Source organism: Leucopleurus acutus (genome assembly GCF_964270905.1).
Source record: "Leucopleurus acutus genome assembly, chromosome: 1".
In the NCBI taxonomy this organism is placed as follows: domain Eukaryota; kingdom Metazoa; phylum Chordata; class Mammalia; order Artiodactyla; family Delphinidae; genus Leucopleurus; species Leucopleurus acutus.
In genome coordinates, this window is record NC_139142.1 from 124,910,545 (window position 1) to 124,937,862 (window position 27,318).

The following is a 27,318-nucleotide window of genomic DNA, read 5'->3' on the forward strand; positions in this document are numbered from 1 at the left end:
TCTACCAGCATGCCCACAGTAATTGGCCCTGCCACAACAGAAGGCACATAGGGGGCACCCCTAGATCATATAGCTACGGTGACACAAGGGGAGTATGTTGCTGAGCCCCATAGGATGTCTTTTATTTTATCTTTAATATTAATTAATTAATTTGGCTGCATCAGGTCTTAGTTGTGACAGGTGGGAATCTTCATTGCCGTGTGTCGGATATTTGTTGCAGTGTGCAGGATCTTTACTTGCAGCATGTGGGATTTAGTTACCTGACCAGCGATCAAACCCAGGCCCTGTGCATTGGGAACACAGAGTCTTAACCACTGGACCACCAGGGAAGTCCCAGGACATCTTTTACACAAGCCAACTTCTTCATGATTGGGAAATATAAATGACCTACTTAATAAGTCCCCTACATACGAACCTTCAAGTTGAGAACTTTCAAAGATGTGAAAACAAAAAAACAAAAAACAAAAAAAAGATGTGAACGTGCATTCGCACATACAATCACGTGAGTTAGTTCACATGCCGGGCGTACGTTGCCACGCACATGCATCTGCTACAGTGGTTGTGTTTTTGTGTACTTTACTGTACAGTATCTTTATTTCAAGCCCAGGGTCCAAAAGCAAGCGTAAAAGCAGCGGTGATGACAAGAAAGCAGTGGCCCAGAGAAAGTACAAAGAGAGACAAGAGGAAGAAGAAGTAACTGAAGAACTGAAGAGATTCACGATGCAAGAAATGGCAAGGGGATTTTCTTTATTTGAGGAGGCACTGTTAGTTTTTGAGGCACAGGACCCAAATGTAGAACAGTACACAAAGGTTGCAGCAGCCGTTCAGAATGCAATCCAGTGCCACCATGTCATCTATGACGAGAAAAAAAAGAGCTACTACCCAGACATCACTGGATCGTTTTTTCAAGAGGGTAGATAGAACTGAATCCAGCAAAGAACCAGAACCTGTGCCATCAATGTCAGGCATGAGTGAAATTGCAGCTTGCCCTCTGTCTCCTATTGCTGACGATCCTTTAGCTCCATCATCTCCCACCTCCTCTCCCTCCTCCAGTCAGTAACTCTTCTTGCCTGTTCACTTGATGCCAGCCCCTGTATGCCAGCTGTTGTACTGTACTACTGTACTTTTCAAGGTACTGTATTGTGAGATTAAAAATGTTTTCTTTATTTTTCTTTTTTGTTTTTTATGTATTATGTGTGTGAAAAGTATTATAAACCTATTACATTACAGTACTATATAGCTGATTATGTTAGTTGGGTACCTAGGCTAACTTTGTTGGTCTTACGAAAAAATTGGACTTATGAACACGCTCTTGGAATGGAACTTGTTTGTGTGTAGGGAACCTACTGTCAACACAAAGAATTAGGCAAAATGCGGCAACAAAGGACATGTTCCAAACAAAGGAACAAGATAAAACTCCAGAAGTAGAACTATACAAAGTGAAGACAAACAATCTACCCAATAAAGGATTTAAGGTAATGATCATAAAGATGCTTAATGAACTTAGGAGAAGAATGAATGACCATAGTGAGAAGTTTAACAAAGAGCTAGAAAATATAAAGAAGAACCAAACAGAGCTGATGCGTACAATAACTGAAATAAAAAATACACTAGAAGGAATCAACAGTAGATTATATGATACAGAGGAATGGATCACCGAACTGGAAGACAAAGTAGTAGAAATCACCGAAGCTGAACAGAAAAAAGAATTAAAAATAAAATGAGGACAGTCTTAAACACCTCTAGAACAACAAGCATACAAACAATCGCCTTATAGAGGTCCCAGATGGAGAAGAGAGAGAGAAGGGGGCAGAGTACTTATCTGAAGTGATAATAGTTGAAAATTTCCCTATCCTGGGAAAGGAAACAGACATCCAGGTCTATGGAGCACAGAGTCCTAAATAACATCAATCTGATGAGGTCCACGCCAAGCCACACTGTAATTAAATGGCAAAAAATAAAGATAAAGAGAGAATCTTAAAAGCATCAAGGGAAAAGCAACTAGCTACATACAAGGGAGCTCCCATAAGACTGTTAGATGACTTTTCAGCAGAAACTTTGCAGGCCAGAAGGGAGTGGCACGATATATTTAAAGTGATGAAAGGGAAAAACCTTCAACCAAGAATACATGGTAAGGCTATCATTCAGATTTGAAACAGAGATACAGAGTTTTACACACAAGCAAAAGCAAAGAGTTCAGCACCACTAATCTGGCTTTACAAGAAATGTTAAAGGGACTTCTCTAAGCAAAAAAGAAAAGACCAGAACTAGAAATATGAAATTTATGAAAGAAAAAAAACCTCCCTGGTAAAGGCAAATATACAGTAAAGGTAGTAGATCAACCACTTATAAAGCCGGTAGGAAGGTTAAAAGACAAAAGTAGTAAAATCATCTATATCCACAATAGATAGTTACAGGATACACAGAACAAAAAGATGTAAAAGATAATGTCAAAAGCATTAAACGTGCGGGGAGGGAGAGCTAAAAACAATCACATACATATACAGTTACTATATATAATCTCATCATAACCACAAACCAAAAATCTATAATAGAAACACAGAAAAGGGAAAGGAATCCAAACATAACACTAAAGAAAGACATCAAATCACAAGGGAAGAGAGCAAATGAATAAGAAAGGAACAAAAAATAACTACAGGGACTTCCCTGGAGGCACAGTGGTTAAGAATCCGCCTGCCAATGCAGGGGACGTGTTTGACTCCTGGTCTGGGAAGATCCCACATGCTGCAGAGTAATTAAGCCCGTGTGCCACAACTACTGAGCCTGCGCTCTAGAGCCCGCGAGCCACAATTACTGAGCCCGCCTGCCACAACTACTGAAGCCTGTGCGCCTAGAGCCCATGCTCCACAACAAGAGAAGCCACCCAATGAGAAGTCCGTGCACCGCAATGAAGAGTAGCCCCCACTCGCTGAAACTAGAGAAAGTCCACACACAGCAATGAACACCTAACGCAGCCAAAAATAAATAAATTTTAAAAAAGAACTACAAAAACAGCCCCAAAATTATTAACAAAATGGCAATAAGTACATACCTATCAATAATAACTTTAGATGTGTATGAACTAAATGCACCAATCAAAGGACACAGAGTGGCTGAATATGTACAAAAACAAGACCCATCTATATGGTGCCAACAAGAGATTCACTTCATATCTAAAAACAGACTGAAAGTGAGGGAATGGAAAAGGGTATTTCACACAAAGAGAAATGGAAAGAAAGCTGGGGTACCAATACTTAGACAAAATAGACTTTAAAACAAAGACTGTAACAAGAGATGAAGAAGAACTTTACATAATGATAAAGGAATCAATCCAACAAGAAGATATAACCATTGTAAATATATGTTCACTCAACATAGGAGCACCTAAATACATAAAGCAAATATGAACAAACATAAAGGGAAAAACTGACATTAACACAGTAAAAGTAGCATATTTCAACACCCCACTTAAATCAATAGATCATTCAGACAAAAAAAAATCAATAAGGAAACACTGGCCTTAAATAACACATTAGATCAGATGAACTTAATAGATATATATTTATACATAGAACATTTCATCTAAAAACAGCAGAATAAACATTTCAAGTACACATGGAACATTTTCCAGGAAACATCATATGCTAGACTACAAAACAGGTCTGAATAAATTTAAGAAGACTGAAATCATATCAATCATGTTTTCTGACCACAACACTATGAAGCTAGCAGTCAACTATAAAAAATAAACTGCAAGAAACACAAACATATGGAGGCTAACAATATGCTACTGAACAAACAATGGGTCACTGAAGAAATCAAAGCGGAAATCAAAAAATACCTGGAGACAAATGAAAACAGAAACACAATGATCCGAAATCTATGGCATGCAGCAAAAGCAGTTCAAACAGGGAAGTTTACAGCGATACAAGCCTACGTCACAAAACAAGAAAAATCTGAAGTAAACAACCTAATCTTACAACTGAAGAACTAGAAAAAGAAGAACAAATAAAATCCAAAGTAGAAAGAAAGAAATAATAAAGATCAGAGCAGAAATAAATGAAAGAGACAGACAACAACAGAAAAGATCCATGACACTAAGAGCTGAATCTTTCAAAAGATAAAATTGATAAACATTTAGCCAGACAGATCAAGAAAAGAGAGGGTCCAAATAAATAAACTCACAAATGAAAACAGATAAGTTAAAACTGACACCACAGAAATACAAAGCATCATAAGAGACTACTACAGTTATGCGTCAATAAAATGGGCAACCTAAAGGAAATAGATAAATTCTTAGAAACGTAAAATCTCCCAAGACTGAATCAAGAAGGAATACAAATATGAACAGACCAATTCGGTTCATATTGAAATTGATTATTAATTTTAAAAACTCCCAATAAACAAAAGTACAGGACCAGACAGTATCACAGGTGAATTTTACCAAACATTTAAAGAAAAGTTAACATCTACCCTTCTCAAACTAATCCAAAAAACTGAAGAGGGAGGAATGCATCTGAAGTCATTATATGAGGCCAGCATCACCCTGATACCAAAACCAGACAAAGACACCACAAAAAAAGAAAATTATAGGCCAGTATCACTGATGAACACAAATGGAAAAATCCTCAACAAAATATTAGCTAGCTGAATCCAACAATACATTAAAGGGATCAAACACCATGATCAAGTGGGATTCATCCCAGGGATGCAAGGATATCCACAAATCAATCAATGTGACACACCATATTAACAAATTGAATAATAAAAATTATAAGATCATCTCAACAGATGCACAGACAGCTTTCAACAAAATTCAACATCCGTTTATGATAAAAACTGTCCACAGGGGAGGACCTTCAAGATGGCAGAGGAATAAGACATGGAGATCACCTTCCGCCCCACAAATACATCTACATGTGGAACAACTCCTACAGAACACTTACTGAACGCTGGCAAAAGACCTCAGACTTCCCCAAATGCAAGAAACTCCCCACGTGCCTGGGTAGGGCAAAAGAAAAAAGAATAAACAGAGACTAAAGAATAGGGATGGGACCTGCACCAGTGGGAGGGAGCTGTGAAGAAGGAAAGGTTTCCACACATTAGAAGCCCCTTCACAGGCAGAGACTGTGAGTGGCAGAGGGGGGAAGCTTCGGAGCCATGGAGGAGAGCACAGCAACAGGGGTGCGGAGGGCAAAGTGAAGAGATTCCCGCAGAGAGGATCAGGTCAAACATCACTCACCAGCCTGAGAACGTTGTCTGCTCACCCGCCAGGGTAGGGGTGGGGGGTGGGAGCTGAGGCTTGGGCTTCAGAGGTCAGACCCCAGGGAGACGACTGGGGTTGGCTGAGTGAAAACAGCCTGAAGAGGGCTAGTGCACCACAGCTAGCCGGGAGGGAGTCTGGGAAAAAGTCTGGAACTGCCTAAGAGTCAAGAGACCGTTATTTCGGGGTGCATGAGGAGAGGAGATTCAGAATACCACCTAAATGAGCTTCAGAGATGGGCGCAAGCTGCAGCTATCAGCGTGGACCCCAGAGACGGGCATGAAACACTAAGGCTGCTGCTGCAGCCACCAAGAAGCCTGTGTGCAAGCACAGGTCACTATCCACACTTCCGCTCCCAGGAGGCTGTGCAGCCCACCACTGTCAGGGTCCCGTGATCCAGGGACAACTTCTCCGGGAGAACACACGGCACGCCTCAGGCTGCTGCAACGTCACGCCGGCCTCTGCCACTGCAGGCTCGCCCCGCATTCCATACCCCTCCCTCCCCCTGGCCTGAGTGAGCCAGAGCCCCCTAATCAGGTGCTCCTTTAACCCCCTCCTGTCTAGGCAAAGAACAGATGCCAGAGGGTGACCTACATGCAGAGGCGGGTCCAAATCCAAAGCTGAACCCTGGGAGCTGTGCGAACAAAGAAGAGAGAGGGAAATCTCTCCCAACAGCCTCAGGAGCAGCGGATTAAATCTCCACAATCAACTTGATGTACCCTGCATCTGTGGAATACCTGAATAGACAACAAATCATTCCAAAATTGAGGCTGTGGACTTTGGGAGCAACTGTAGACTTGGGGTTTGCTGTATGCAACTGACTAGTTTCTGACTGTTATGTTTATCTTAGTATAGTTTTTTAGGGCTTGTTATCATTGCTGGATTTGTTTACTGGTTTGGTTGCTCATTTTTTTATTACTTTTTAAATTTTTGTATTTTAATAATTTTTTTATTTTTTATTTTAATAACTTTATTTTTTGTTTCTTTCTTTTATTTTCTCCCTTTTCTTCTCAGCTCTGTGGCTGACAGGGACTTGGTGCTCCATCCGGGTGTCAGGCCTGAGTCTCTGAGGTGGGAGAGCCGCGTTCAGGACACTGGACTACCAGAGACCTCCCGGCCCCAGGTAATATCAATCGGCGAGAGCTCTCTCAAAAATCTCCGTCTCAACGCCAAGCAAGCAAGCTCCAGTGCTGGACATCCCATGCCAAACAACTAGCAAGACAGGAACACAACCCCACTCATTAGCAGAGAGGCTGCCTAAGATCATAGTAAGTTTACAGACACCCCAAAACACCCCCAGACGCGGTCCTGCCCACCAGACACGGTCCTGCCCACCAGAAAGACACGATCCAGCTACATCCACCAGAACACAGGCAACAGTCCCCTCCACCAGGAAGCCTACACAACCCACTGAACCAACCTTAGCCACTGGGGGCAGACACCAAAAACAACAGGAACTACGAACATGCGGCCTGAGAAAAGGAGACCCCAAACACAGTACATTAAACAAAATGAGAAGACAGAGAAATATACAGCAGATGAAGGAGCAAAACAAAAACCCACCAGACCAAACAAATGAAGAGGAAACAGGCAGTCTACCTGAAAAAGAATTCAGAGTAATGAAAGTAAAGATGATCCAAAATCTTGGAAATAGAACGGAGAAAATACAAGAAACATTTAACAAGGACCCAGAAGAACTAAAGAGCAAACAAACAATGATGAACAACAAAATAAATGAAATTAAAAATTCTCTAGAAGGGATCAATAGCAGAATAACTGAGGCAGAAGAACGAATAAGTGACGTGGAAGATAAAATAGTGGAAATAACTGCCGCAGAGCAGAATAAAGAAAAAAGAATGAAAAGAATTGAGGACATTCTCAGAGACCTCTGGGACAATATTAAACACACCAATATTCGAATTATACGGGTCCCAAAAGAAGAAGAGAGAAAGAAAGGCTCTGAGAAAATATCTGAAGAGATTATAGTGGAAAACTTCCCTAATATGGGAAAGGAAATAATCAAGTCCGGGAAGCACGGAGAGTCCATTACAGGATAAATCCAAAGAGAAACAAACCAAGACATATTAATCAAACTATCAAAAATTAAATACAAAGAAAAAATACTAAAAGCAGCAAGGGAAAAGCAACAAGTAACATACAAGGGAATCCCCATAAGGTTAACGGCTGATCTTTCAGCAGAAACTCTGCAAGCCGGAAGGGAGTGACAGAACATATTTAAAGTGATCAAAGGGAAAAACCTGCAACCAAGATTACTCTACCCAGCAAGGATCTCATTCAGAATCAACAGAGAAATTAAAACCTTTACTGACAAGCAAAAGCTAAGAGAATTCAGCACCACCAAACCAGCTTTAAAAAAAAAAATGCTAGGGCTTCCCTGGTGGCGCAGTGGTTGAGAGTCCGCCTGCCGATGCAGGGGACACGGGTTCGTGCCCCGGTCTGGGAAGATCCCACATGCCGCGGAGCGGCTGGGCCCGTGGGCCATGGCCACTGAGCCTGCGCATCCAGAGCCTGTGCTCTGCAGCAGGAGAGGCCACAGCAGTGAGAGGCCCGCGTACCGCAAAAAAAAAAAAAAATGCTAAAGGAACTCCTCTAGGCAGGAAACACAAGAGAAGGAAAATACCTACAATAACAAACCCAAAACAATTAAGAAACTGGTAACAGGAACATATATATCGATAATTACCTTAAATGTAAATGGATTAAATGCTCCAACCAAAAGACATAGACTGGCTGAATGGATACAAAAACAAGACCCATACATATGCTATCTACAAGAGACCCACTTCAGACCTAGGGACACATACAGACTGAAAGTGAGGGAATGGAAAAAGATATTCCATGCAAATGGAAATCAAAAGAAAGCTGGAGTAGCAATTCTCATATCAGACAAAACAGACTTTAAAATAAAGCCTATTACAAGAGACAAAGAAGGACACTACATAACGATCAAGGGATCAATCCAAGAAGAAGATATAACAATTGGAAATATTTATGCACCCAACATAGGAGCACCTCAAAACGTAAGGCAAATGATAACAGCCATAAAAGGGGAAATCGATAGTAACACAATCATAGTAGGGGACTTTAAAACCCCACTTTCAGCAATGGACAGATGATCCAAAATGAAAATAAATAAGGAAACACAAGCTTAAAATAACACATTAAACAAGATGGACTTAACTGATAGGTATAAGACATTCCATCCAAAAACAACAGAATACACTTTCTTCTCAAGTGCTTATGGAACATTCTCCAGGATAGAACATACCTTGGGTCACAAATCAAGCCTTGGTGAATTTAAGAAAATTGAAATCGTATGAAGTATCTTTTCTGACCACAACGCTATGATACTAGATACCAATTACAGTAAAAAAAAAAAACTGTAAAAAATACAAACACATGGAGGCTAAAAATACACTACTAAATAACCATGAGATCACTGAAGAAATCGAAGAGGAAATCAAAAAATACCTAGAAACAAATGACAGTGAAAACACGATGACCCAAAACCTATAGGATGCAGCAAAAGTAGTTAGTTCTAAGAGGAAAGTTTATACCAGTACAATCCTACGTCAAGAAACAAGAAAAATCTCACATAAACAAGCTAACCTTACACCTAAAGCAATTAGAGAAAGAAGAACAAAAAACAAAACGAAAGTTAGCAGAAGTTAAGAAATCATAAAGATCAGATCAGAAATAAATGAAAAAGAAATGAAGCAAACAACAGTAAAGATCAATAAAACTAAAAGCTGGTTCTTTGAGAAGATAAACAAAACTGATGAACCAATAGCCAGACTCATCAAGAAAAAAAGGGAGAAGACTCAAATCAATATAATTAGAAATGAAAAAGGAGAATTAACAACTGACACTCCAGAAAGACAAAGGATCATAAAAAATTACTACAAGCAACTATATGCCAATAAAATGGACAATCTGGAAGAAATGGACAAATTCTTAGAAAAGCACAACCTTGTGAGACTGACCCAGAAGAAATACAAAATAAAAACAAACCAATCACAAGCACTGAAATTGAAACTGTGATTAAAACTCTTCCAACAAACAAAAGCCCAGGACCAGATGGCTTCACAGGTGAATTCTATCAAACATTTAGAGAAGAGCTAACACCTATCCTCTAACTCTTCCAAAATATAGCAGAGGGAGGAACACTCCCAAGCTCATTCTACAATGCCACCATCACCCTGATACCAAAACCAAAGATGTCACAAAAAACAAAAACTACAGGCCAACATCACTGATGAGCACAGATGCAAAAATCCTCAACAAAATACTAGCAGACAGAATCCAACAGCACATGAAAAGGATCATAAACCATGATCAAGTGGTGTTTATCCCAGGAATGCAAGGATTCTTCAATATACGAAAATCAATCAATGTGATACACCATATTAACAAATTGGATAAAAACCATATGATCACCTCAATAGATGCAGAAAAAGCTTTCAACAAAATCCAACACCCAGTTATGATAAAAACCCTCCAGAAAGTAGGCATAGAGGGAACTTACCTCAACATAATAAAGGTCATGTATGACAAACCCAGAGCCAACATCATTCTCAATGGTGAAAAACTGAAACCATTTCCTCTAAGATCAGGAACAAGACAAGGTTGCCCATTCTCACCACTATTATTCAACACAGTTTTGGACGTTTTAGCCACAGCAATCAGAGAAGAAAAGGAAATACAAACCGGAAAAGAAGAAGTAAAACTGTCACTGTTTGCAGATGACATGATACTATATATAAAGAATCCTAAAGATGCCACCAGAAAACTACTAGAGCTCATCAATGAATTTGGTAAAGTAGCAGGATACAAAATTAATGCACAGAAATCTCTTGTATTCCTATACACTAATGATGAAAAATCTGAAAGAGAAATTAAGGAAACACTCCCATTTACCACTGCAACAAAAAGGATAAAATACCTAGGAATAAACCTACCTAAGGAGACAAAAGACCTGTATGCAGAATATTATAAGACACTAATGAAAGAAATTAAAGATGATACAAATAGATGGAGAGATATACCATGTCCTTGGATTGGAAGAATCAACATTGGGAAAATGACTATATTACCCAAAGCAATCTACATATTCAATACAATCTCTATCAAAGTAGCAATGGCATTTTTCACAGAAGTAGAACAAAAAATTTCACAATTTGTATGGAAACACAAAAGACTCCGAATAGCTAAAGCCATCTTGAGAAAGAAAAACGGAGCTGGAGGAATCAGGCTCCCTGACTTCAGACTATACTACAAAGCTACAGTAATCAAGACAGTATGGTACTGGCACAAAAACAGATATATAGATCAATGGAAGAGGATAGAAAACCCAGAGATAAACCCACGAACATATGGTCACCCTATCTTTGATAAAGAGGTAAGAATATACAATGCAGAAAAGACAGCTGCTTAAATAAGTGGTGCTGAGAAAACTGGACAGCTACATGTAAAAGAGTGAAATTAGAACACTCCCTAATACCATACACAAAAGTAAACTCAAAATGCATTAAAGACCTAAATGTAAGGCCAGACACTATAAAACTCTTACAGGAAAACATAGGAAGAACACTCTAAGACATAAATCACAGCAAGATCTTTTTTGACCCACTTCCTAGAGAAATGGAAATAAAAACAAAAATAAACAAATGAGACCTAATGAAACTTAAAAGCTTTTGCACAGCAAAGGAAACCATAAACAAGACCAAAAGACAACCCTCAGAATGGGAGAAAATATTTGCAAACTAAGCAACTGACAAAGGATTAATCTCCAAAATTTACATGCAGCTCAATAACAAAAAAACAAACAACCCAATCCAAAAATGGGCAAAAGACCTAAATAGACATTTCTCCAAAGAAGATATACAGATTGCCAACAAACTCATGAAAGGATGCTCAACATCACTAATCACTAGAGGAATGCAAATCAGAACTACAATGAGGTAGCTCCTCACACTAGTCAGAATGGCCATCATCCAAAAATCTACAAACAATAAATGCTGCAGAGGGTGTGGAGAAAAGGGAACTCTCTTGCACTGTTGGTGGGAATGTAAATTGATACAGCCACTATGGAGAACAGTTTGAAAGTTTCTTAAAAAACTACAAATAGAACTACCATATGACCCAGCAGTCCCACTACTGGGCATATTCCCAGAGAAAACCATAATTCAAGAAGAGTCACGGGGGCTTCCCTGGTGGCACAGTGCTTGAGAATCCGCCTGCCGATGCAGGGGACGCGAGTTCGTGCCCCGGCACGGGAGGATCCCGCATGCCACGGAGCAACTGGGCCCATGAGCCATGGCCGCTGAGCCTGCGCGTCCGGAGCCTGTGCTCCGCAACGGGAGAGGCCACAACAGTGAGAGGCTCGCGTACCGCAATAAAAAAAAAAAAAGAGAGAGTCACGTACCACAATGTTCATTGCAGCACTATTTACAATAGCCAGGACATGGAGGCAGCCTAAGTGTCCGTCAACAGATGAATGGATAAAGAAGATGTGGCACATATACACAATGGAATATTATTCAGCCCCAAAAAGAAATGAAATTTAGTTATGTGTAATGAGATGGATGGACCTAGAGTCTGTCCTATAGAGTGAAGTAAGTCAGAAAGAGAAAAACAAATACCATATGCTAACACATATATATGGAATCTAAAAAAAAAATAGAAGGTTCTGAAGAACCTAGGGGCAGGCAGGAATAAAGATGCAGACGTAGAGAATGGACTTGAGGACACGGGAGGGGGGAAGGGTAAGCTAGGATGAAGTGAGAGAGTGGCATTTACACATATACACTAACAAATGTAAAACAGATAGCTAGTGGGAAGCAGCCTCATAGCACAGGGAGATCAGCTCAGTGCTTTATGGGAGGGTGGGAGGGAGACGCAAGAGGGAGGGGATATGGGGCTATATGTATATGCATAGCTGATTCACTTTGTTATACAGCAGAAACTACACAACACTGTAAAGCAATTATACTCCAAAAAAGATGTAAAAAAAAAAAAACTGTCCACAAAGTGGGTATAGAGCAAACATATCTCAACATAATAAAGGCCATATATGACAAACCTAGAGACAACATCATTCTTAATGGTAAAAAGCTGAAACCATTTCCTCTAAGATCAGGACAAGACAAGGATGCCCACTCTTGCCACTTTTATTCAGCATAGTATGGAAATTCCTAGCCATAGCAACCAGGCAAGAAAAAGAAATAAAATGAAGCCACACTGCAAAGGAAGAAGTAAAACCGTTAGTGTTTGCAGATGGCATGATACTATCTATTGAAGATCCTAAAGATGTCAGCAAAAAACTATTAGAATACATGAATTCAGTAAAGTTGGATAATATAAATTTAACATACAGAAATCTGTTGCATTTGTACACATTAACAATGAACTATCAGAAAGAGAAATTTAAGAAACAATCACATTTACAGGAGTTCCCTGGGGGCCTAGTGGTTAGGATTCCGGACTTTCACTCCTGTGACCCTGGTCAATCCCTGGCCAGGGAACTGAGATCCCATAAGCCATGCGGCCAAATAAATAAACAAAACAATCACATTTACAATTGCATAGAATAAAAAATGAGCAAGTAGTTATTTGTGGCCTTTCTATCCCTTAGTTATACATGCTTCTAATAAACAGGGCATGTGGTTTCACTGATAAGGGCTTTTTAAAGGCTCTATAGTATAATCTAGACAACTCTAGAAAGCAACTCATACCTCATCTGCATGATCAGGCAAAGTTGTTTTACAGTTAAAGTTTCCGAGTTTCAACTTTAAGAAAACAATATCAGAAGAAAGCACTTCAAATTTGACCTGTTTAGTTTAAAAATTAGTGGGAAATGGGGTCCCCTAAAGTAGAAAATAAAACAAAATAAAACCAAAAAATTCAAAATAGAAGAAGGCAACCTACAAAACAAAAGAAAACAGGAAAAGTAGGCAATAGCAGTCCAAAATAAAGAGGGGGAAAAAAGCATGTTTCAGATTGGTCTGCCATGAATATTCCAACCTGTCATTAATCACTCCTACCCCACCTCAATTCTTCACGGTCTGGGTAGATGACCTTGCTACCTTCACCAAGGAAACAAAGGGTTACTTTAACTATCTGTGTCTCTAAGAATTTTCCAAATGCTTAGTTATTCTTTACTCCTGCCCTTTAGGGTCAAAAGATAAAATATCCCCTATTACCTAAGATTTAATTTTTTCACCTGTTCCAACCTTCATCCCACCACACACAAAAAAACTGCTTCATCATCAATCCTCTCTCTTAGTTGTATTATCAATCTCTCACTCTTTACTGGCTTCTTTCTTCAACATATAAATATGTTCAAAATCCTTTCGTCTTAAGAATACAAAAGCTCTGCCTCCACCCTGCAACCTCTCAAACTCACTCCCCAGAATGAGCTTTCCAAAACACAAACCCAATTATTTTGGGATTCTTGCTGAAAATTCCTAAAGAGTTCCCTTCAGGAGATTTTTCTAAATATCAAGGTTTTATTTCTGATCAACAAATGTTCCTTGTTGTGCCAAACTCTGTCAGGCACTTATCCAAACTAACTGTAACGTCATTTTCCCATTTATCCCCAGGTAACTGTGGCTTATTCTCCAGTATTCAGCACAAACAACATGGCTTCATATTTCCTGACCAGCCTCTCAGACTGAGACACCAACCTTTTGCCAGTGTTTTCTCTTTATCTGCCCATGACTTCTTATGCATACTATGGTGTAATCTTTGTTTGTTCTTGTCTGTCACCCTCTCTATACTATGAGTAAACAGAAAGTGAAGACTGATTTGTTCAGCTCTGTCTCAGTACCTTTCACAGTATTCAATAAATGTCTGCTAAATGAATGATAGATCAGCAGCAAAGATAATGAGAAGTGGATGCAGCAAACCAAGTTTGAAGCAACAGACTTGAAGATTTATTTGAACATGTGTAAAAGTGATTACCATTTGAAATATCATTCTACAATACCTAAAGCAATTGTTTTATGGGGCTTGAAAGGGAGCCAACAGAATAGACAGCCTGTCTCCTGCTGGCCCCTGCTTATGTGAAGATGTGGATCATCTCCCTATCAGCCTAAGGATGAAGCAGACACAAAGAAAAAGCAGTGCTAAGGATGCTGCAGAGAGATGGAGTCAGAGCTTGGATTTACTGCTCTATCGCGGAACTTTTCCTGCTGGATCAATCAAATTATCTTTGTTTAAATCCTAACATTTTCAATTCCAACTAAGTTGTAAAATGACCACAAGTTCCTCCCATAACTATATGCATGCCCCTTTGCAGTGTGACTTAATCTTTCTTTCCTAGAAAAGGTGCAGTCTATTTCTCTAACCCTTAATCTGGGCTTGGATATATGGGACATTTGGCTAATGGGACATTGGCAAATGTGACAAAGCAGAGCCTTTAAAAGGGCTTGTGCATTAGGGCTTTCCCACTTCAGAGGTTTTAAAAGCACTTGTGCATTAGGGCTTTCCCGTTCTTGCCAGCAGGAACACTAACTATGAAGTAAAGAAGCCTGTGCTAGCCTCTTGGAGAATGACATACCACATGGAGAGGGGCTCAGCTTTCCCTGGCAAGGCTCTAAACATGTGAGTAAGGCCATCCTAGAAATTCCAGCCACAATCAAGCCAACCTCAGACCACAGGAACAGCCTGACCAACATATAGAATCGTGAGAAAATAAATGTTTTAAGCTACTAAATTCTGGATAGTTTTTATACAGTGTTATTGACTAGATGTTTGTGTTCCCCCAGATATGTTGAAGCTTTAACTCCCATTTGGAAATGGGCTGCTGAGGAGTAATTAAGGTTAAATGAGGTCATAAGGGTGGGGCCCTGATACAATAGGATTAGTTTCTTAATAAGAAGAGACACGAGAGATTTTTCTCTCTCTCTCAGCTATCTGCAAGCCAGAAACCAACCCCAATGGACCTTGATCTGAGACTTCTAGGCTCTAGACCTGTGAGAAAATAAATGTGTGTTGTTCAAGTCATCCACTCTTTGGTATTTTGTTACGGTGGCCCAAGCAGACTTATACTATACAGCATAGCAAACTGACACAGTGAGTCTTAGCACTAGCCCTGTTAATTATTTTTAAAAGGTTACTATTAGGGCTTCCCTGGTGGCACAGTGGTTAAGAATCCACCCGCCAATGTAGGGGACACGGGTTTGAGTCCTGGTCCAGAAAGATCCCACATGCCGCAGAGCAACTAAGCCCATGAGCCACAACTACTGAGCCTGTGCTCTAGAGCCCATGAGCCACAACTACTTAGCCCATGCACCTGGAGCCTGTGCTCCGCAACGAGAAGCCACCACAGTGAGAAGCCCGCACACTGCAACAAAGGGTAGCCCCCACTCGCTGCAACTAGGGAGAAGCCCGCGCACAGCAACGAAGACCCAACACAGCCAAAAATAAATAAATTAATTAATTAATTAATTTTTAAAAGAAAAGGTTACTACTAAAAAACCCCCATTATTTTGTGGTATATGTAATTCAAGTTTTAAGCTAATTTATGGTTTAAGCTAATAAGGAGTTGCCTTTTGTCATCATATCTCTTCATTTGCTCTTAATGGAACATCAAAGTTCTTTTTTGCTCTTTTCTGAATGGTGTCTAATATTGGACTGAGTAAAAATAGCTACATCTATCTACCAGAATAGAACTGTACTATGGTTACAGGGTACTCGAACAATATATTCACATTAATTCATTCAACTGTTTGAGCACCTACTATTTACTTGGCAACTGCTATGATAAGGATGAAAGAAAATGTAGTCTCAACTCTCAACACTGCTCAGGGAAAGAGACAGACAAAATGAATAGTTGGTAGTATAGGGTATAGACTTTCATAGGTTCTATCACTTCAATGTGATCTATAGCTTCATTCTTTATACACTAATGCCCCTAAAGCACCTTTCCAATACTACCAAAGTCAGGCTTTCATATGTCAGTAGACGAATAACTTCAAGGTATAGCATTGTGGTACTGCCTGCCAATCAATTGTTCAGCTTTGTTAAGTTTACCAATGCAGCAGTGTGTGTGCCATTGTTTAACTATTTTATTAGTTCAGTAAATACTTATTTGTTGCCACAAATTTTATAGTATTTTGCTTAAAGTTTGATAGCATTGATAACATGATCAAGAAAAGGTGGAACTCATCAGTATACAGAAAGCAGGAATCTTTGGACGGATGACCACGTGTTCAATTATTAAGTAAAAAAAAAAGTATATTGACCATTGGTGACATTTAAAAGTCAAGTAAAAATGATAAAAGAAGCAGAGAAATCTTTGGAATTATGAGCTGTTGATTATAAAAACAATACTAGTGATCCAAATGCAAAAGAACAGTCATGAGTCCATAGGACTCTTGATGACATAATGCTTATTATAGATTCCTTAATCATTTCAAAATGTCAAAAATGAGAATTTTTTTTTTTTTTGCTACGCGGGCCTCTCACTGTTGTGGCCTCTCCCGTTGCAGAGCACAGGCTCCGGATGCGCAGGCTCAGCGGCCATGGCTCACGGGCCCAGCCACTACGCGACATGTGGGATCTTCCCGGACCAGGGCACGAACTCGTGTCCCCTGCATCGGCAGGCAGACTCTCAACCACTGCGCCACCAGGGAAGCCCAAAAATGAGAATTTGAGATGGCAAATTATTTGTAAAAATTAGTCAGAATAGGTAAACCTATAGAGATACAAAGTAGATTGTTGGTTGTCTAGGGCTAGGGGTTCAGAGGAATGGGGAGTGACTGCTAATGGGTGCAGGGTTTCTTTTTGGGGTGACGAAAATGTTCTAAAATTGATTGTGGTGATGGTTTTACAACCCTAAATATACTAAAAAACATTGAATTGTAAGCCTGTAATGGGTGAACTGTATGGTATGTGAATTATATCTCAAAAAATATATTGCTGATTAAAGATTTAACTTGAAAGGCTCAACAGTTAAAAGATATTAATTGGTCAATATTTAGTGTTAAATCTATGCTTTTCTTGTTTTAAATAATCATGTCCAATAATTCCAAGATTAAAAAAGAAGTAAAACACTTACAGCATAAAACCTTATAACTGTTTTATTCCCTTGGAAATAGAGCATTTTCCCTCAAACAAGTAAACCTATTGTTCAACCTTATACTCTCAACTTTCATACAGATTTTCAGAAACACACATCAATAGTAGAGAGCCTACATAACACAGCAAGGCCTGTAACCAAAGTACAAACAAAATGGTGAGGAAATACAGTGGTTGCAACAAATTATCATTGCAATTACTATATCTTTAATTAAAGGACTTTCCTATGAATCTTCAACTTACCTTCATCATGACATTTAGTGTATATTTTTGATCTTCCCGCCTTGCTGAAGCTTTTGCTTCCATAGCTTCTTTTGCGCTTTCTTGTGCTTGTAGGATAGATTTCTCCCTTATTCTTTGCATCATCTCTTTGTCAACTAAAACATAAGGAATATCAATAAATTAGGATCATGATGAATTTGTTTTACTTAGGAGAAACTGCTTACATACTGATCTGGGATAAGATGTTTTTGGACCCAACCTCACATGGAGAAGTGAAAACATATCCCAATATTAAACTGGTCAAGAAGCTAATACTAAAAGGTAAGCAAGTAACTGTAATAGTAATGAATTAATAAAGAATGCATGCCTTGGGACTTCCCTGGTGGCGCAGTGGTTAATCCGCCTGCCAATGCAGGGGACATGTGTGTGAGCCCTGGTCTGGGAAGATCCCACATGCCGGGGAGCAACTAAGCCCGTGCACCACAACTGCTGAGCCTGTGCTCTAGAGCCTAAGAGCCAGAACTACTGAGCCCATGTGCCACAACTACTGAAGCCCGCACCTAGAGCCTGTGCTCCAAGAGCAACAAGAGAAGCCACCACAATGAGAAGCCTGTGCACAACAACAAAGAGCAGCCCCCGCTCCCCACAACTAGAGAAAGCCCACGTACAGTGACAAAGACCCAATGCAGCCAAAAATAAATAAACAAATAAAATTTAGAAAAAGAATGCATGCCTTTGTGCACTGAGAGAGATAGACAAACAGAGCGAGAGAGAGAGAGAGAGAGAGAGAGACAGACAGACAGAGAGACAGAGAGACAGAGAGACAGAGAGACAGAGAGGGAGGATATGAATAAGAGAGAAGAGGAACAATGGAGAGGGGAAATAACAGAGGGAATGAGGATGGAGAGAGGGGAGGGAGAGGAGGAGAGGGTCACAAGAGGGAGAGAGAGGACTGTGGAATGAGGGGGAGAGGGAAAGGGAGCCGGAGGGGACAAGATGGGAGGAAAGTGAATACATTTATTCTCCTCTCTCTCTGTTGAGAAACTAGAGCTATTTGCTCATAAACCTGATCACAATAAATCATCTCTGGGGGGTCTCCTAGAAGAGAAGATGGGTTGAGACCATCTGATATAATCAATCACCTTCAAAAATACAAATGGTGATTTATAGTGATACATATGAAGAGTACAGAGCCAGCCTTAGTAAAAATTACAAAGTAACATGACATGTTACATACAGACTTTACCATTCACAATTATTTTTTATTCAGTCACTCAGTATTTTAGAAACTGCAGGCTGTGATCCATTAGGGGGTAAATTATCTTAGGGGAAGAAGGATAAGGAAGGGATCTAGACTTTGAAGAAGAAAAAAACAGGAGGGGAGAGGAAACTTGGTAGGAGAGTGTGAAGTAGGGGAGTGATAAGAAGGGCAGGAGTGTGATACCAAAACCAGACAAAGATGTCACAAAAAAAGAAAACTACAGGCCAATATCACTGATGAACATAGATGTAAAAATCCTCAACAAAATACTAGCAAAGAGAATCCAACAGAACATTAAAAGGATCATACACCATGATCAAGTGGGGTTTATTCCAGGAATGCAAGGATTCTTCAAAATACACAAATCAATCAATGTGATACCCCATATTAACAAACTGAAGGAGAAAAACCATATGATCATCTCAATCGATGCAGAGAAAGCTTTCGACAAAATTCAACACCCATTTATGATAAAAACCCTGCAGAAAGTAGGCATAGAGGGAACTTACCTCAACATAATAAAGGCCATATATGACAAACCCACAGCCAACAACATCCTCAATGGTGAAAAACTGAAAGCATTTCCACTAAGATCAGGAACAAGACAAGTTTGCCCACTCTCACCACTCTTATTCAACATAGTTTTGGAAGTTTTAGCCACAGCAATCAGATAAGAAAAAGAAATAAAAGGAATCCAAACTGGAAAAGAAGAAGTAGCACTGTCACTGTTTGTAGATGACATGATACTATAAATAGAGAATCCTAAAGATGCCACCAGAAAACTACTAGAGCTAATCAATTAATTTGGTAAAGTAGCAGGATACAAAATTAATGCACAGAAATCTATGGCATTCCTATACACTGATGATGAAAAATCTGAAAGTGAAACCAAGAAAACACTCCCATTTACCATTGCAACAAAAAGAGTAAAATATCTAGGAATAAACCTACCTAAGGAGACAAAAGACCTGCATGCAGAATATTATAAGACACTGATGAAAGAAATTAAAGATGATACAAATAGATGGAGAGATATACCATGTTCTTGGATTGGAAGAATCAACATTGGGAAAATGACTCTACTACCCAAAGCAATCTACAGATTTAATGCAATCACCATCAAACTACCACTGGCATTTTTCACAGAACTAGAACAAAAAATTTCACAATTTGTATGGAAACACAAAAGATGCCTAATAACCAAAGCAATATTGAGAACGAAAAATGGAGCTGGAGAAATCAGGTTCCCTGACTTCAGACTATACTACAAAGCTACAGTAATCAAGACAGTATGGTACTGGCAAAAAAAACACAGAAATATAGATCAGTGGAACAGGATAGAAAACCCAGAGATAAACCCACGCACATATGGTCACCTTATCTTTGATAAAGGAGGCAAGAATATACAGTGGAGAAAAGGCAGCCTCTTCAATAAGTGGTGCTGGGAAAACTGGACAGGTACATGTAAAAGTATGAAATTAGAACACTCTCTAACACCATACACAAAAATAAACTCAAAATGGATTAAAGACCTAAATGTAAGGCCAGACACTATCAAACTCTTAGAGGAAAACATAGGCAGAACACTCTATGACATAAATCACAGCAAGATCCTTTTTGACCCACCTCCTAGAGAAACGGAAATAAAAACAAAAATAAACAAATGGGACCTAATGAAACTTAAAAGCTTTTGCACAGCAAACGAAACCATAAACAAGATGAAAAGACAACCCTCAGAATGGGAGAAAATATTTGCAAATGAAGCAACTGACAAAGGATTAATCTCCAAAATTTACAAGCAGGTCATGCAGCTCAATAACAAAAAAATCAATAACCCAATCCAAAAATGTGCAGAAGACGTAAATAGACATTTCTCCAAAGAAGACATACAGATTGCCAACGAACACATGAAAGAATGCTCAACATCATTAATCATTAGAGAAATGCAAATCAAACTACAATGAGGTAGCCCCTCACACTGGTCAGAATGGCCATCATCAAAAACTCTATAAACAATAAATGCTGGAGAGGGTGTGGAGAAAAGGGAACACTCTTGCACTGTTGGTGGGAATGCAAATTGATACAGCCACTATGGAGAACAGTATGGAGGTTCCTTAAAAAACTACAAATAGAACTACCATATGACCCAGCAATCCCACTACTGGGCATATACCCTGAGAAAACCTTAATTCAAAAAGAGACATGTACCAATTTGTTATGAGGTGGATAGACCTAGAGTCTGTCATACAGAATGAAGTAAGTCAGAAAGAGAAAGATAAATACCGTATGCTAACACATATATATGGAATTTAAGAAAAAAATGTCATGAAGAACCTAGGGGTAAGACAGGAATAAAGACACAGACCTACTGGAGAACGGAGTTGAGGATATGGGGAGGGGGAAGGGTGAGCTGTGACAAAGCGAGAGAGAGGTATGGATATATATACACTAACAAACGTAAGGTAGATAGCTAGTGGGAAGCAGCCGCATAGCACAGAGATACCAGCTCGGTGCTTTGTGACCGCCTGGAGGAGTGGGATAGGGAGGGTGGGAGGGAGGGAGATGCAAGAGGGAAGAGATATGGGAACATATGTGTATGTATAACTGATTCACTTTGTTATAAAGCAGAAACTAACACACCATTGTAAAGCAATTATACCCCAATAAAGATGTTAAAAAAAAAAGAGAGACATGTAGCAAAATGTTCACTGCAGCTCTATTTACAGTAGCCAGGACATGGAAGCAACCTAAGTGTTCACCAACAGGTGAATGGATAAAGAAGATGTGGCACATATATACAATGGAATATTACTCAGCCATAAAAAGAAACGAAATTGAGTTAGTTGTAGTGAGGTGGATGGACCCAGAGTCTGTCATACAGAGTGAAGCAAGTCAGAAAGAGAAAAACAAATACCGTATGCTAACACATATATATGGAATCTAAGAAAAAAAAAAAGGTCATGAAGAACCTAGGGGCAAGATGGGAATAAAGACACAGACCTACTAGAGAATGGACTTGAGGATATGGGGAGGCGGAAGGGTAAGCTGTGACAAAGTGAGAGAGTGGCATGGACATATATACACTACCAAACGTAAAATAGATAGCTAGTGGGAAGCAGCCGCATAGCACGGGGAGATCAGCTCGGTGCTTTGTTACCACCTAGAGGGGTGGGATAGAGAGGGTGGGAGGGAGGGAGACGCAAGAGGGAAGAGATATGGGAACATATGTATGTGTATAACTGATTCACTTTGTTATACAGCAGAAACTAACACACCACTGTAAAGCAATTATACTCCAATAAAGATGTTAAAATATATATATATATATTCACTGTTTCTGATTAAAAAAAAAGAATGGCAGGAGTGGAGGGATGACTAGTAAAGTTTTATACACACCTTCATAGCGTTTTAAAATATATGAAAAAATACACAAAGAAAACTAGTTATATTAAAACACAAAATATTAAAAAATAAATCTGTGATATACAAGTATGTGCTTCTTTATTAATGCATTAAATAATACATAGCAAAATGTCTAATAAATACTATAATTTCAAAGTAGTGTATATAAAAGATAGAGGTACCTGTGATATGAACATATTTGTGATTTTTATTGACACTACTGTTGTTTGTCGTCTACATTCATAGGTGAAGGGAATATTAATTTCAGTTAAAAATAAGTAAAGAGTATGGAATTTTTACCCATCCAAGATCTTGGCTGGGAATTAGGACTGAAATTACTTCAGAAGTCTCTCCCCAAACCACCTGTTTAGTAACAGAGTGGCAGACAGTTGGACCAGTTTCAGGGGCAGAAGTAATTAAAAGAAAATCAAGTTTCCAAGTGAAATGCCCCATATCTAAAAGAAACGAAAAATGTATCAAGAAGGAACTTCAGAAAAAAATGGAGCAAGTATGTTTTGAATAATCAGGGAGGCAGGCTTGGAGTATAGACTGGAGCTCCACAATACTGCATGTGAAAAACAGATTGTTAAACAATTTCACTGAATTGCATCTGAAACTGAGTTTGACTTCTAAAAGAATCTCAAACCTGGTTTCTGAAGTAAAATCGATGTTCATTACTTGTTATATAAGTCAGTTTTAAGACTGTTTTGATTAGTCTAACTGGCAAATTATGGTCAAACCCAACCTGCTCCCTGATTTGTTTCAGCACATAAGCTTAGAATAATTTTTACAGTTTTAAATAGTTGAAAAAAATCAAAAGAATAGTAATACTTTATGACATATACAAATTAGAATAAATTGAAATTTCAGCATCAATAAATACATATTGTCTATGGCTGCTTTTGTTCTGCAATAACAGAGCTGAGTAATTGTGACACAGACTACATAGGCCACAAAATCCAAAATATTATCTGGTCCTTTACAGAAAAAGTTTGCCAACCCTAGTTTAAATGGTCAAAATTTGGAATAGCTGACCATATAACCATGAAAGAGAAGACTCAAGCACCTGTGCAATGAAAGCAGATATCTAAATTAGAGAGGAAGGTTATGATTAGAAAATTCCCTTCCCACTCCTGAATAAAGTGGCCAACCAGTTTAAGAAGGGAATTTGACATAGAAGAAAGTGTTTCATGTCAGAAACAGGGGAAAGTAACAGGTTTATGGATATGACTTTTCTTTATAGCCTAAAAAGTTGGTGGACAAAACGTTACCTGGGGAAATCAAGACAGACAGACAGAGACACACACACACACACACACACACACACACACACACACACACACACACACACACACACACTTAAGTCAGTGGTTCACAAACCTGGCCAGGCATCATAATCACCTGGGGAGTTCTCAACCCCCAATCTGTTTATTTTAAAAGAAGCCATTAGATGGTTCTGGTCCCATCTAACTTCAAAATTAAGATTATCAACAACAGCTGAAATAAATCAAAGTATTTACATTTAATCTTAGGTACGAAGTCAGAACACCCTGGGTGTGTTTCATGACATATTCCCAGGCCCTATCTCAGACTTGAATCAAAAAGGAAGGCAGGGGTAGGAGAGCAGGTATCTGGTTTTTAAAAACTCCTCAGTTATTCTGGGGCTCAATAAAGAACTAAAGTAAGCTGGCTATGGTAACCTACCTTAACCAGTATTTTCTGAGCTGAATACCACATTTTAGAGAAAAATTCCACCTGGTCCTAGGGATTAAAAAATTAAATTCCACAGCAAGATACCAAGAAAACATTAACATAAAGAATGGCTGCCATTTCCCCATTTCTCAATAGTCCTAACTCAAGACTTAACGCCAAAGACCTAAGAGAAATTTCAGGCAGTAGATAGAAAACGCAAGAAAACATGACAACTAGATCAGGGAGGAAGATAACAGAGCTAAAGCAGTATAGGGCAATTACTGACCCACAAAGCTGATCTTGGCAGAAGAATACTGATTAAGAGTACAGAGAATGGGGGATCTCAACTTGGACTGTACATTATAATTCCCAAAAAGCGTTTTAAAAACTACCAGTACCTAGGTCTCAGTCTCACTCCCAGAAACTGATTTGATTGGTCTAGGGTGAGATTCAGACATCTGTATTCTGTAAAAGTTCCGTAGGTGAAACACTGCTCTAGAGTCAAACTGCTAAGACTCCACTTTTTTTTTTTTTTTTTTTTTTGTGGTATGCTGGCCTCTCACTGTTGTGGCCTCTCCTGTTGCGGAGCACAGGCTCCGGACGCGCAGGCTCAGCGGCCATGGCTCACGGGCCTAGCCACTCCGCAGCACGTGGGATCTTCCCGGACCAGGGCACAAACCCATGTCCCCTGCATCAGCAGGCGGACTCTCAACCACTGCGCCACCAGAGAAGCCCTAAGACTCCACTTCTTGTCTGTCACTTACTAGTTGTGTGACCTTTGGCAATTACTCAACCCTTCTGTGTCTCAGTAGCCTCACCTTAAAAAAAAAGGGGGGGTACCTAAGTGATAGATTGTTGTGAGGATTAACAGATGAACTAATGCCTAATACAAAATGAGTGCTAAATAAAGGCCATATTGGGAGGCCTTATCCCCTGAAGATAGGAGCCCACATCCTTTAAAAGCTAGTATTAACGGACTCTAATTTTTGAGTAATTCGATTACTCAGGAATTAGGTGATTTATTTTAAGAGGCAGCTGAAGCACTAACTCTTTTAAATCATGCTATGTGTCTATTTCGTTTTCCTAGAATAGCAACATAAATTTCAAAAGAGAAAATTTTAAATGGTATAAAGTATAAAAAGCACAACCAGCTGAACGTCTTTTAGTAAAGAACTTACCACTTGACAGAGAAAGGGTCTCCCACATGGCCGCTTCTTTTTTGTGTAAAGTGAAAACAATAGTGTCATTTCCAATCTTGGCTTTGCTGCTCTCATCGTCTATGGGAGCATAGAGAAACACCTCAAATAAAAATGGAGGACAGTTCACCTATTCAAAAGGGGGAAAACGGAAGTCCATTTAGTTACACAAATGAAAGACACACCCGTTAAGAAATGTGATAAGAAAGAAGTCTAAATCATTTTCTTAAATTCCTTCTATAAATATATTCCAGGTCACGATAAAAGCACGGCATATGAGGAAATCCTGGATAAAATAATCTCTGACCTGGTGACATCTGTCTACAGACGAGGTGTCACCTGTATGGGATTCGTATTTTGTTTTGTTTGTTTTGCTTTGTTTTATTTTTAATAGGACTAAAATTTTAGGATGCTTATCTGCAAGGACGCGCCTGTTGCAGGTCCACAGCCGCGCCCTTGCAGCCGCTTCGGACCACACCCCCGGCTCCCCCACCGTGCCGGCAGGCACGACTCGCTTTCCTACCTTCAGATAGTTTTCCGTGCAGAACACGTCCGCGTCCCTGACGCTGACGCCTCTGAGGGGCACAGAGATGAAGACCGCAGTCCTCGTCTGCTCCCAGCTGTAGTCGCTAACCTGCAGGGGCATCCCGGGAGGCGTCCGGAGAGGCTGGGGAGGACGCGCGCCCGCTCGGTTGCTAGGGAAGCCGGGGTTACCACAGGCCAGCCCTTCCGGGTCAGGCCGGGCCGCGGCACCACCCTCCCCCGTTCCCAGCGTGCCCCGGGCGCGCCACTGCGGTCGACCTGCGGACTCCCGTCACCACTGCCTGGGCGCCCCTAGCGGGAGCGTTACCGTTACCTGAGGTCTTATCTCTCACCCGCAGTCCAAGCGAATCTGCGAGGTAGCAGAGCCACTTCCGCTTAAGCAAGAAAAGAGCTTCACGCTTGAAAATGCATAAAAGGATGTGGGAAAGCGTAACTCGCGAGAAGCAGGTGCGACGTTCACGCGCCATTGCAGCCCTTGCCTTTTGCTTGTTCTGACGGGGGCTGTAGAAATTAGCACCATTTGGTGTTCCTGTTTTGGAAATTTCCAGTTCATACTGACCTTCTGGCCTAGGAGCTTGCCTGTACTGTTGTCCTTAAAATCCTATCAACCGTAAGCCCGTCACAAGCATGTAGGTAGGGTTCTTTCCTTGGTTTGAGAACTGGGGAGAAACGACCGTATGACTCACCTGGCGAATGCTTGGCTGCAACTCAACTGTAGGATAAGTTGAATTGACACGGATATGTTTTACCGTTGTTTAAGGAGATTTGTAACTTTAGCGCTGAGAGGAAACTTAAAGATCATGTAGTATTCCCACATGCAGTATTTAAGGAATCTGAGATCCATATACCCAACCCCATTGCCACATGGATTAGCGGCTGAACTGTGATTAAGGTCCTGACCCCCTAACTCCCATTCCAATGTTCTTTCCTTGGGATGCTTTCTGGAGACACAGTTTATAAATTACTGGAATTTGATGTTAAAAAAAAAAAAAAAGGACATGAAAATTAAGCATCTACAAACTATTTGCCACCTAGGAATGGGGATTTTTAACATTTTACTTTTGGAAGTCATTAATACAAATTTAAAAGCTCCTGAAAAAGTCCTTGAGGAAAGCTAAGGAGCAGCAGACTTGGGAGGAAAAAAAAATCATCTTTTACCCCCCAAACAGAGCACCCCTCACTACCTTACCTAATTTTGTCAGCTGTTCATCATCTCAAGGATCCGTAACTTTGAATACTGGGGCCATGTTAGACTTCTTTTCCCTTGTCCTCCTAATCGGAGAAACCTAACAATCAATCCTATAGATTCTTTTTTATGTTGCTTTTGGCATTTTTCCCCCTTGTGTTCAATTCCTACTTTTACCATTTTGTTTCAAACTCTCCTGTGTCTTCAAAAGACAGAGTTTATGCATTCCTATTATATAAAATGTTAAAGTGTAGATTCTGCCACTATATAAAAACACAAGTGATATATGTATAGAAAATAAAAAGGATACTTTGTTCTGTTTGGGAGTTTCAGGAAAATTCGTTAGCAATCACTTTGTTAAGCACATACAAACCTCTGTAGTGAAATTGTTCCCCTGACTACCAGTCTTATGAAACTTTTTACACTCTGAGTTATGTCTTTTTTTAAAAAA

The 27,318-nt window shown here is 39.7% G+C and overlaps 1 protein-coding gene across 1 annotated transcript in view; it reads right to left on the reverse strand.

The window, feature by feature from the left end:
- The window catches only part of DNAAF4 (dynein axonemal assembly factor 4), a 74,456-nt gene extending 48,657 nt beyond the window's left edge, over positions 1–25,799 (reverse strand). Inside the window, exons 1-3 of the mRNA XM_082846641.1 lie at positions 25,662–25,799; positions 25,121–25,268; positions 17,609–17,742 (exon numbers count right to left, since the gene is read on the reverse strand). Coding sequence (XP_082702767.1) covers positions 17,609–17,742; positions 25,121–25,268; positions 25,662–25,784 — 405 coding nt within the window. The 5' untranslated portion in view covers positions 25,785–25,799. The remainder of the gene's footprint in view (positions 1–17,608; positions 17,743–25,120; positions 25,269–25,661) is intronic.
- Positions 25,800–27,318: the final 1,519 nt, after the last annotated feature.